The sequence below is a fragment of the Rhinopithecus bieti genome, unplaced genomic scaffold (genome assembly GCF_001698545.2).
Source record: "Rhinopithecus bieti isolate Rb0 unplaced genomic scaffold, ASM169854v2 scaffold_12732, whole genome shotgun sequence".
Lineage (NCBI taxonomy): Eukaryota > Metazoa > Chordata > Mammalia > Primates > Cercopithecidae > Rhinopithecus > Rhinopithecus bieti.
The window spans coordinates 689077-702068 of record NW_016807308.1 but is presented as its reverse complement, the minus strand read 5'-3'; the positions used below and the strand labels follow the sequence as shown (position 1 = coordinate 702068).

General features: G+C 40.3%; 1 protein-coding gene across 1 annotated transcript in view; it reads left to right on the top strand.

The window, feature by feature from the left end:
• The window catches only part of ANO6 (anoctamin 6), a 68798-nt gene that overhangs the window by 45388 nt on the left and 10418 nt on the right, over positions 1-12992 (top strand). The window contains exons 9-10 of the mRNA XM_017881137.1: positions 7134-7339; positions 11481-11683. Of these exons, the coding sequence (XP_017736626.1) occupies positions 7134-7339; positions 11481-11683 (409 nt within the window). The remainder of the gene's footprint in view (positions 1-7133; positions 7340-11480; positions 11684-12992) is intronic.

The following is a 12992-nucleotide window of genomic DNA, read 5'->3' as shown; positions in this document are numbered from 1 at the left end:
GCCCAGGCTGGAGTGCAGTGGCCGGACCTCAGCTCACTGCAAGCTCCGCCTCCCGGGTTTACGCCATTCTCCTGCCTCAGCCTCCCGAGTGGCTGGGACTACAGGCGCCTGCCACCTCGCCCGGCTAGTTTTTTGTATTTTTTTAGTAGAGACGGGGTTTCACCATGTTAGCCAGGATGGTCTCGATCTCCTGACCTCGTGATCCGCCCGTCTCGGCCTCCCAAAGTGCTGGGATTACAGGCTTGAGCCACCGCGCCCAGCCCTTTACCATGAATTCTTAAAGCATTCTAATCATGTTGTCTGAGAATGAACTCAGCAACTATAATTAGGTGTGATTCAGTCCATGCAGGCACAGCTGTTGGCCAGTACACTTCTGAACTGAGTCATTTAAGCAAGCCTGCAGGAGCATGCAGCTTCATGGCGGGAATGGTCCCAGGATGCCCACTTTCACATCTCATTTCTGCCTGGTTCCTTGAGTGACTTCATGGCTCATAACTGGCCTGAGTTTGAAACCATTGTGCTGGTCTGGAATTAAGATTTAGTACAGGTCCTCTCTTTCCTAAATGCCTTGGTCCATTTTTATATTATTTGCTTGGGCTCTTAATTCTTTTCAGTGGAACTTGATTTTGACCTCTCGGTTGCCTTTAAACGGAAGCATCTCACAATAGATTTCCATAGGAAACATCACCTTTTGTATTATGCATGACATGCTTATGTCTAATAGATGGCTAACAATTTACATGTTTTGTATCTGTACCCTTTAGGCTAACCATTACACTGAATTACAATTTTTTTAAGCTTAGGAGAATAGAAAAGAAACGCATCATTTTGTTGACAGGCTTTGCATTTATGCATAGGGCTTTGCATATTGGCAAAGACACCCCTTTGTGGTTCCTGTTTACAAGTCTGCAGTTAGAAGGTGGTTTTTATTAAATCACATTCTATATATAAAATAATTGCTTTTAAAAATACACATTATACATAGAAACACATCTGCTTCCTTCAGTGAGTAAAAAGGTTCATCTTGTGGCTTCTTTAGTCAGCAGTACTTTGCAGCAGCCCAGAGCCTGATTTGAATTTCATTTTTGCTTTGTTATGTTTTGTGACCAGGTTTTATTAAGGGTGTAGCTGCAGTACATATGTAGTAGCTGTCCTTAGTTACTATTCTGCTTATTTTCAGAAGGACTGTAAGACCTGTTATTCAAAAATGAGTCGTAATTGTAAATATTTCTTATTGGAACTATTAACAGCATTAAAAAGAATCCTGGGGTAGAATGTCATTTGTTATTTTTAAGAAGTTTTTTTTCTTTAGTTGATAGTCAAATAAATGACATCAGAAGAGAAAGTTATATGGTCATGTGCTTTGGGGAGAAGTTGATAGGACTTTTAAAGTTTCATAGGCTCTTTAAAATAGTTATCAACTAAATAATTCTGCCTCATCCTGCCCTACAAGAAAGTATAGAATAACAGCTATTATAGACAGAATTTTAAGTTTATTAGTTGTTTTCCTGTTATCTAAATAGTACCTAATGACTTAGAAAACTTGATTTCTGAATTTCTGGGAGTAGGCAGTCTGTTACTGTGTGGGCAACAGGAGAGTGAAATCTGTGTTTTGTCCTTCTAGTCTGTGAGAGAATTTCCAAGTGCCTTTTGAATTGTTTTCATTTCTCTAAAAATAACCATTGAGAGCCTTTGGTATTGGTCTCACCACTACACAGTCCCCTCCTTCCCATTTCCCCATATTCCTTAATGACACCACCATCTACCTTTTAAATTGTGGCTCTTACTGCTTAAGGGAAACATCCTCCAGAAAGCCAGCCTGGAGCCTCCACCCTTGCTTGGCCTTGCACCCAGCCTCAACTCTCTTTCCTTCTTTCCTACCTGACAAGTCCTGCTGAGCCTCAGCCGGGCCCCTGAACTTTTCAGGCAGCTTTGCTGCTCTTTTCTTCTAGGCGTTAGCAGCACCTGCTACCTGCTGTGGCGGTATGCGCTCTATGCCTGCCTCTGTCCCCATTGCACTGAGCCTGATGGAGGCAGCTGCCACGTTCTCTACTAGAGCACCAGTGCCTGGAACCTTGTACTTATAAACATTTAAGCAACTTGAACTTGGAGCTCCGACACACATATCTAACTTAGTTGATTTCACATTAACATTCCTCACTCACTTCTCACCAAGTTCTGTATGACCTGTTTGAGTGAAACGTTTTTTATTTAGTGAATTTCCCACCATCCTTCGAGATTATTGGAGTAACTCTGAGCTGTTAACCCAAATTGCTTCTCTAAGAGTGTTCCTGACTCCGAGTACACACAACATAAATGTAGTTGTCTGTATTCAAACCTGGAAGCCATAAATACTGTTTTGTACTCAGTAATGTACTGCAGACACAGGTGTCCTGAGAACTTGATAAGGCCTTCCTGGTAGGCAGGTGCCATAAACGGAGTGCAGTGAAGTGATGAGTGGGCCCTGTTTGTCTCTGGCACTGTCTCTTCCACCCTTGCTATGGTGCCTTGATCTCACTTTCATCTGTCTCCAAGTTAATGTTTTCAAATCTGCTAAAACAATGACCTTCATATATGATTTTCTCCATGTAATTGTACTGTAATGAATATCAGCTATTCTTCAGCAGCTCCTTGTGCCCCTTTCTTTTTCTCCCTCCTGTGCTGACCCCACCGATGCCTCCGCTGCACTCTCCAGGACTCAGGCCTTCTTCCCTTCATGCTCTCATCTCTGCTCGGTTCGAGCCCATCATCTGCCATGAAGTCTCCTAACCTTTACAGGATGAGCTTTCCAAAAGGGCAACTAGGTAATTGGGAGGATTTGCAGGCCTCCAGCTCTTCATTTGTTCATTCATTCATTCACTCATTCATTCATTAAACATTGAGCACCTGCTGTGCCAAACACTCTCAGCCGCTGGGCATACCAGGGCACTTGGTCCCTCCCCTCATGGAGCTCAGCACTTGGCGCATGGTTAGGAAGAATGCTAATCAGACTTCCTTGAGCAGGTGATATTTGAACTGGATTTTGAAGGGTGAATGGAAGTTAGTTATCTGAAGTATAGTGAAGAGAATGGACATTTTGTGTGGAGAGGTGGACATACTTAAAAGTACAACAGCTTGGTCAAAGAACGGCAAGTGAACAAAGGATTCACAGGTGGAAATATCAGGTAGGCAGGGGCCATATCATGATGGGTCTGGTGTGCTTAACCAGGGGACTTGAACTTTATTCTTAAAGAAATTGGGGGCCGGGCGCGGTGGCTCAAGCCTGTAATCCCAGCACCTTGGGAGGCCGAGACGGGCGGATCACGAGGTCAGGAGATCGAGACCATCCTGGCTAACACGGTGAAACCCCATCTCTACTAAAAATACAAAAAAGCTAGCTGGGCGACGTGGCGGGCGCCTGTAGTCCCAGCTACTCGGGAGGCTGAGGCAGGAGAATGGCGTAAACCCAGGAGGCGGAGCTTGCAGTGAGCTGAGATCCGGCCACTGCACTCCAGCCTGGGCGGCAGAGCGAGACTCCGTCTCAAAAAAAAAAAAAAAAAAAGAAATTGGGATCCACTGGAATATTTGTAAACAAGAGAACTGCATAACATTTATGTGGAATACGATCAATCAGGCAGCAGAATGGAAGATATTTTGGATGAGACTTGTGGTGGGAGGGAGATGATTTAGGAGGCTACAGCAGGTAACCCGGACAACAAGTGATAGGTGCCTAAATAGTGGGCATAGGAGTAGAGAGAGGGAGATGGAGTTAGGTAAGTGTTAAAGAGCTGAATTGCATAGCAGATAAGGAATTAAATTAAGATAACTTCCAGGAGACCATATATGCAGGGCAGAACATAAGGAGAGGAGCTGTTCTCTAGGAAATGGCTCAGTGTTGGATATTTTTAGCATGAAAACATCTGAAAGGCAATGTCTATTAGAAAGTTGGACACCACAGTCAGGAGCTCAGATGAGCCATGGGTGAGGCCATGAGGGTGAATCAGGCATGCCTAGCAGGAATATAAAGAGAGATGGACAGAGAATTGATGAAGAGGCCCTGGGGGAGAGGGACATTTGAAGAGTGAAGAGGGAGGGAGACCCACAAAGGAAAAGAAGAGCAGAGCAGTGGGAAGAACTCCAGCAGGGTTGTGTCAACCCAGAGAAGGCTTGGGAGATAATGTTGCTTCAGAGGAATTTGGTCATGAAGGAAAAGGGGCATAATGGAAAATCCAGAGGGGGAAGAAAGGAAGAGCCAGCACCCACACACTCCTAATTGCTAGACCTGGGGCAGGAAGTGGAAGCAGTGCTATAGCTAGGTAGGGTTTTTTTAGTTTTTTTGCTTTTCAATATATATTTTGACTTTTAAAATTAAGTAAAAGGAAATCAAGGGGAAATAAATATTCCACAGCAGGGGGACTGTTTGGCCATGTCACATAAATCTTGGCCATAAATTTCTTATGACCATGTCACAAGAAATCACAAAAATCAGGACCAAAAAGGAGCATCAGCTTATGAACATGCAGCCACCGGCAAAGTTAGCAAGAGTAGGTCCAGTGCAGTGGTGAGGGCCTCAGCAGGGTGCGGGGCTTCAGGGACTAGTTACTCTGCCACTTGTTGTGAAGATGGATACTTCCTTCAGAAAACTCAACTGTAACATGTAGAAGCAAGCAGAGAAAGCATTAGAGAGCAGTATAGGATTATGAAAAAGTCACAGGCAGGGTTGTTTTTGTTTTCATAGTGGGTGTTTTGCATTGACTTTTGTTGTTGTTATTCTTGGTTTCAAAAGTTGCTTATAAAATTTTCTCACTTGAATATCAGAACAAATTACATGGACTTTTCTGGTGTTTTGTTTTTAATCCATGTGGAATTTATTTTGGTGTCAAAAGTGATGGCCCCATACCAGTTTTTCCCATGACTTAGCTAGCTGTGCCAATACTTGCATCCACTGCTTCAAAACATCACTTTATAATATATTAAAACCCATGAATATTTGCATCTCCTCTTAAAATTCACCCTATTTAATTCATACTATCTACTCATGTACTAGTTCTAAACTGTTTCAATTACCATAGCATTATAATATACTTTAATATATCCCAGAGCTATCCCATTTTATTTTTTCAGAATGTTCCTGTCTATGCAAACATCCCTGTTCATTATTTTACCTGTTTCTATTTCTTGAAGAACTTCAGTATCACTTTTCAGCTTTTTTTCTTATCTTTCTTTGAAAGACAGAGTCTTGCCCTGTTGCCCAGGCTGGAGTGCAGTGGCACAATCTGGGCTCACTGCAACCTCCGCCTCCTCAACTAAAGCAATCCTCCCACCTCAGCCTCCTGGGTAGCTGAGACTACAGGCTTGTACCACCATGCCCAGCTAATTTTTGTATTTTTTGTAGAGACAGGGTCTTGCTATGTTGCCTAGGCTGGTCTCAAACTTCTGGGCTCAAATAATCCTCCCTCCTCAGCCTCCTAAAGTGCTAGGATTACAGGGATTAGCTGCCACACCTGGCTGACCTGTCAGCTTTTTTTGTTAAATCCATTTGGGATTATTAACAGAATTTACGTTAGAATTCTAAATTATTTTGTGGAAAAAATTTTGATATGTCCCTGCATTCAAGTTTGCCCAATCAAGAGTATGGCACATCCTACCATTCATTCATCATTATTTGTTTTTTCTTAAGTCAGTTATCATAGTAGTCTTATATTTCTCATTAATTTATTTCTAAATAGTCTGTGCTTTTGTTGTCATTGTAAGTGGTATCTTTTCTCTTTTGGATTTTTGACTAGGTTTACTGATAACATAATCCTAATCTCTGGCTTCTCTTGAACAATCAGGAGATCTGGCAACATGGAGCCCTCATTCCAACATGGCAACTATGAGCTGTCCCTTTCCGTAGGACACACACTTGCTAGTTTACCACAGTTGACTGGCTGACTCCACACATGGCTATTACTTGCATGCCCTGGGGGCTGATGAGTTATTTAGGATTGGGTGAGTCATAGACAGGGACATTGATATCACTGCTTATTGGTGCTGCTCATGACTCTGTAGCATCACCAACTCTGGTCCTTGCCTGGCTCACTTCTCTGCATGAGTGCTCCTGCCTGGCCTGTGGGACGTACTGGATCCTTCTAGCCCTGTCTGCTCTTCTGCAACATGCCCTTTGCCTCTCAGACCAGAAGTAAATGCCAGTTCTGCTTGCCTCGCCACACCCTCCACAGCCTCTCCCTTCCTGACCAGAGTCGTCCCTGCCCCCTGTCTGAGCACGAGGCCTAATGGGGCTCTACGTTTTCCTCCCCTCCACAGTCTTAGTTACGTATCTGTATATGTTTCCTCTGAAGGTCTGCCAGTTAGGAGGGCAGGGTCTAAAACTGAGTTTCCTTTTTTGGATATTTTCTTCTTCCGCTCCATGGTATCACCCCAAAAATCTCTGCTGCCGCATTTATAATAAGGCCGTGTCAATTACAAACAAGGAGAAAAGAACTTCTAAGTCACCACTCAAATTTTGACTTATTATGACCACAAGGACCACAACTAACATCAAGATCAAGAATCTTAAGGAAGGATTTTATAACTTACGACACTTTTATCCCATTTATTTCTGTGATTTCTAATACTATCAAATTCTCTGAATGCGCTGCACTTGCATTTGCAGACTCGGGGAGCTCACTCATTTGCTTGTTCTCAGCATATTTCTTCCAACATTCTCTAAGCATAGCCTTCCCATGGGTCCATTTCTTTTTCTCTTTAACTTGTTAGATAATGCCACAATATTTCTTTTTTCTTAAAAAAAATCCTAAACCACAAATCATCTTCCAACATTCTATTTCAACACTGAGAATGAATAATATGCTTATGATGTCTCAAATTTATTACCAGCAAATAATTCTGGTTGACTAAAGATGTCTAAATAGATTGGTCCTATTAAGTGTATACATGTGAAAGAAATAGGGTATAATTAGTCTTCTTTCTAGAGATTTTATATTTGTGTTTTGTTTGAATTCTTTCACTGTTGAACACTAAATTATTATTTACCACAGATGTGTTTTCTCTCTGGGATTTAGTTCGTTTGCCTTTCTCTTTCAAGAGTAAAGAAAAATATGTTGTCCTTCCATCCACCACCACTCCATGATGTGTGTCCATTCCATTGACAGTTATTCAGTTTGGGTTCGTCACCTTATTTGTGGCCTCTTTTCCACTGGCCCCTCTGTTGGCTCTCGTGAACAATATATTGGAAATAAGAGTGGACGCATGGAAACTGACCACCCAGTTTAGACGCCTGGTACCAGAGAAAGCCCAGGACATTGGAGCATGGCAGCCCATCATGCAAGGAATAGCAATTCTGGCTGTGGTGACCAATGTGAGTAGACCTAAGCTTTACAGGGTAAAGAACTTGAAGATGCATTAGATTTGCTACCTAAGGAATCAAATGTTAGTGTTTTTTAAAATGGGAGGAAGATGCTAAGTCTGTCATCCACATAAACGACATAGTTGCTATATATAACCACTTGTTAAATGTATTTTCATTTTGTGTATAATTATTTTTAACTGTCAAGACCGCCTACACAGGTACTGTTATTGCTCATTTGCTAAACTTTTTATTCAATATGAAATAAGGTAATGATAAGTACTAACACTTTTAATCCTCACATAACTATAAAAAGAGTTATCAGAAAATGCTTTTTTATAATGTGGATAGAAATCTGTTCATTTAGACTTTGAGGGCCCTAAAATAAGATCATTCTACCTTGTTTTACTACATATTCCAAAGCATCAACCTAAAATACTAACTCTGATGGTGAAGTATAAACACTTTGTGCACTCCTGATTACCTTCCTTGACTCCAGAGCAGCAATTCTTAAAGGAGGGAGGTGGGTGGGTTTCATCACCTTTCCCACCCCACCCTTAGGTCTTTGCTCGCCATGCTCTGATCATTGGCTGAAGCAGCCTCATGCCCTGTATATATCACAGCTGTGAGGGGACAGAACTCAGTTGTTTACAGCCTGTATTCATTGATTATGGGCCATCTGAACGTGTCATTTTTATGTACAGCCAGAAGGGAGTTCTCAGGCAATGCAATTTTCATGCCATCCCATTAGAGGAACACCTTCCCAAGAAGTGTCCCAAAACTAGGGCCATTTCCTTCCATATTTCACTGACAGTCTCACTTCCAGGTGAACCTCCTTAACAAAGTGATTCCCCAGTTTTGTTTTCTTAAGCCACATCTTCCCTGAGTCCCCAGCCAAAACAACAGAAGTTGGCAGTGCCTGTAGGAGACGTTGGCAGTGCCTGTAGGTTAGGCTCTGGGTGAGGGAAGTTACGGAGCATTGTGGGCTCTAGAGTCAGGTAGACCCGAGCTCCAGTTCCCAGTACTGTAGCTGCATGATCTTGAGCCAGGCCTTACCACTCCAGAGCCCCATTTTATTATTTGCAAAATTATTACTTCCCTACTGCATATCATAAGAATAGTACATACCAACCACAATATTAGGGAATTCAATATTAGGCATGAAGCCTCATTTCTATTGAATGTTAGCTGCTGTTATTTAATCATCTTCATTACTCGTCATTGTTATTAACAGTGACTCTGAGGACTTTGACAGGTACTCCAATTGGAGGCAAAAGAATTCCAAAAGTAGTCACTGTCTGGACTATAGTTACAGTTTTATACAATAAACCTGTATAACCTAGCTGTCATCCCTACCCCAGAACCTTAAATATATCCGAATTGCATGCTATCTGTACTATCTGGAGAAAGTTGCAAATCGCACACAAAAACCAACTACTAGGGTATGTCAGTTTCCTTTCACCCAGGTACCCCATACCTTCAACATCTACGGTGCGCAAAATGAAGACTGATGTTTAGAAAAATGGCCATGACGCCTTTCAAGTTCCTCAGTCATAAAACAATGAATCTGTCATGTTCAATATGCTCTAGTACACTGAGCTGGGCAAGAATGTGGACTTGTGTGCTTTAAGAAAATTTTCAGCAACAAAGTTTGAAACTAAAAGGGTTTTTATTTGACCTTCAATGAACCAGAAAATTCAGTTGACTCAAACTCTCCCTATTCCTCAAGCATTCTAGATTGATTGTATTAGGTACCTTTTCCCAGCATCCGTGCCATGGCTCCACTCCATGAGCACAGATGGAGGATTGGCTGTTTCCAAGGCGACTCAGTGTGTGTATGTGTACAGACACTCACGCCGGCTAATTGGTGCTATTGGTTCTTATCCAATAATGCCTTTTTCTTATCACTTAACCTAGGAAAACTGCTTATGAGATTTGTGACATTGATTAAACTATGGGCAATCCCTTTTTCCATATTAGGATTTGTTATACTTCCAAGATGGAAGTTATAAATCCACATACATAGGCATCTGTTTAAGTGTGTGCAAGCATTAAATGTGTGTCTTATTCCCTCAAACACCCAGTATGTATCTCACAACCTACTGTCTACCAAAAGAGAATAACTACCAGGATGAGAATGGGCATCAAGCAGGAATTTGGTATAAAATCATTCATTTTAAAGCTGCTGGTTCAATAAATAAGCTGAATTGACATTGTTGTATCATGCCAGAGCATCTGTTATTGAAGACCAATTTTAATTTATTTTTATATAAATGGAAAACTGTGTGCAGAACAGCATGGGAAATGAAGCACACTGCATTTATTTGTACTCTTGCAGCATGTCTCTCAGAGCAGCTCAATTCAGGAAGAAAAGTATCTCGTCAGAAGACAATAAAATTATCTTGTTGGAATTTTTTTGTAGCTTCCTGATGCACATCTGCCAGTGATTCTATAAAAAGATATAGTTGAGTTAAATGATAATAGCAAAATTTAATCTATTGAAATCTGAGGGAAAAAAGGTGAAATATTCTTGTGGCTCCCCAGTACTGACAGGCAGAAACACACTCATATATATATATATATTTTTCACATCAGAGGAAATGACAGAGCTGGTTCTAGCGAGAGAAATTTTACAATAGAAAAGCTCCTTAATTGTTTTTTCTTGCTTTGCCTGAGATTTGGTTTGTGGTCTCACTGTGTCTAAACCATATGTTCAAATGAATACTATTGAAAATCATGTTAAGCCAAAAACATGTCTGCTTTTCTGCCTCATCAATGACAATCATTTAGCTATTTTATTCACATAGAATTTGGTTTAAAATAAAATCCTTTCTCCTTCATTCAAACCAGTTTTACACACTTGAGAGTTTAAAGCCCAAATTAAAGAATTTTAGAGAAAATTCATGTAATTCATAATAGCTTTACCTCCTAATAGATGTCTCTCTGACACACAGGTTTATGATTGGCCCATATTTACTCCTTTTATCTAGGAACATACTAAATTTTCTGTATGTTGTTGTTTAATTTATAATTTTCATAACTTCATCCACTTAATCTTTTTGAAGTTTAGAGACTTAGATACTAGATCAAACTAAACAGACATTATTATTTGACTATGTATAATTCTATCTGCTACCCAAATTTTGCTAAAATTAATAAATGCTCGCACTCTAATGAAGCGATGAACATAACCATGTACTGAGGGTTTAAAACAAATCAGGTCATGGTTGGACTTGTCTAAACAAGTCAAAATACTATACAGGAAAAAAGTAAACTTAGAGGTCATTATTTAAATTTAGATCAAGGAAAACATGCAGTTTACATTGTGTTTATGAAAAGCAAGTGCTAAAATCAATTATATAAAGCTGAATTATTTTCATAACATTGACTCTGATTACATGTGCAAGTTTTCTAGGCTGAGGTCAGTGGCTCATGCCTATAATGCCAGCACTCAGAGAGGCTGAGAGAATTGCTTGAGGCCAGGAGTTCCAGACTAGGCTAGACAACATAGTAAGACCTCATCTCTACAAAAAATGTTTAAAGATTAGCCAGGCAGAGTGGAGTGCACCTGTAATTCTAACTACTCAGGAGGATCACTTGAGCCAAGGAGTTTGAGGTTACAGTGAGCTGTGATCATGCCAGTGCACTCCAGCCTGGGCAACAGAGCAAGATCCTATCTCACTATCTGCATATATTTCGCAGTTAAGAAAGAATTAAGATTTCTGAATCTTTAAAAAAAAAAAATCAACATGATGAAAATAGTAAATCTGCCATATTTGTTAACCTGACCTATGATAACTGTAACTTCGGCCAGGCGGGGTGGCTCATGCCTGTAATCCCAGCACTTTGGGAGGCTGAGGCGAGCAGATCACCTGAGGCCAGGAGTTCAAGACCGGCCTGGCCAACATGACAAAACTCTGTCTCTACCAAAAGCATAAAAATTAGCCGGGCTTATTGGCACGTGCCTGTAATCCCCGCTACTCAGAAGGCTGAGGCAGGAGAATTGCTTGAACCCAGGAGGTGGAGGTTGCAGTGAGCCAAGATCGTGCTGTTGCACCCCAGCCTACGCAACAAGAGCGAGACTCCGTCTCAAAACCAAAACAAACAAAAAACCATAACTTCACTTTCGCTTTGTTGTTTTCTCTCAAAATAGGCCATGATCATTGCTTTCACATCGGACATGATCCCCCGCCTGGTTTACTACTGGTCCTTCTCCGTCCCTCCCTATGGGGACCACACTTCCTACACCATGGAAGGGTACATCAACAACACTCTTTCCATCTTCAAAGTTGCAGACTTCAAAAACAAAAGCAAGGGAAACCCATACTCTGAGCTGGGTAACCATACCACATGCAGGCAAGTTCTGCTTTACTTGTTTAAAAATGCACTTCATCTTTAAAAGGGGTTTTCTTGTGACTTAATTCTGTTTGGTGTCATTTTTTTAATTATTTAATTTTTATTTCTTTATAACTTCAGGATCAACTAGGTGCTTTGGTGTCATTTAAATCAAGCTGCTAGAGACATTTTTTCCCCATGGCTTTCTCTTGAGTGAAACTCAGAAAATGTATATGTATGTATATTTATTAAAAAGTTAATGAAGACCAGGGGTAGAAGTTTCAGACCAAACCATAAGATTTAAAGATGAGAGTTTCAAAGGATTACAGGGAGATTGATTCCAAAGAAAAGTCATAGAAATAGAGAAACTTCAAGAGGTCCCAGAACAAAGATAATTCAGTTGTTAATACTATTGTGTTATTCAAGCACAATCTGAAGATATTGAATGATGGCAAACTAGCACCTCACGTAACAGGGACATACAGAGAGAAGAGATGTAAATACTTAGCTGAACAGTATTATCTAAAAATATTCCAAAACTCTCTCCATCGATTTTAATGGCTGGTGAGTTCAACAGTGAACAGTATGTACCAGGTAAATTACCAATTGATAGTTTGTGAACCGTAGGTCATTGACCTTTTTTCCTGGATCATAGAGTTTCACCTAAAACAAGAGGCTTTAAAGTTTATTTAGTCCAACTCCTCAAAGGCTTCACTAACTCAAATTCTCAATAATGCAACCAGGAAACCAGAAATAAGCCCAAAATAAATGTTAGTGTTACACCTAGTGGAGCCTCTTTACAATTCTGTATTGTATCTCCTTATGCTTACTTTCCACAATTCTAATCAGAAATTAAACTCTTCCAGGTTTAATAGCTTACAGGCATAAAATTAGATATGTACTACCTGAGGAAGATACACCAACAGCAGTTAACAGTTGATATCTGACAAGAATTAGGTAAAAAATTATAGCAAGCAGATAGTACTCTGTATGAGGAGAGAGAGTCCCGTAGCTAAATGAACCCTGATGATACCATTATATAAATAAATTTATAAACATGATCCCTTAAACAGGAATTGTTTTGAGAGAACAGGGATAAATGTTGGGAGAAAAAATTTAAAACTTTAGTTCTTTTATAAAGATGGGTTATTTTCTACAAAGATGGACCCTGTTATTACCATCATTCTGTGATTAAATATTAAATGAGGTATAACTGTAGTTATTTTGGGGCTTTGTTACCAAATTGAGCTTTAAGAGAAAATATATGTGATGTCCAGTTTAAAAGAGCATTGAATCAAATATGACCTCTTTTTTTTTTTTTTTTTTTTTT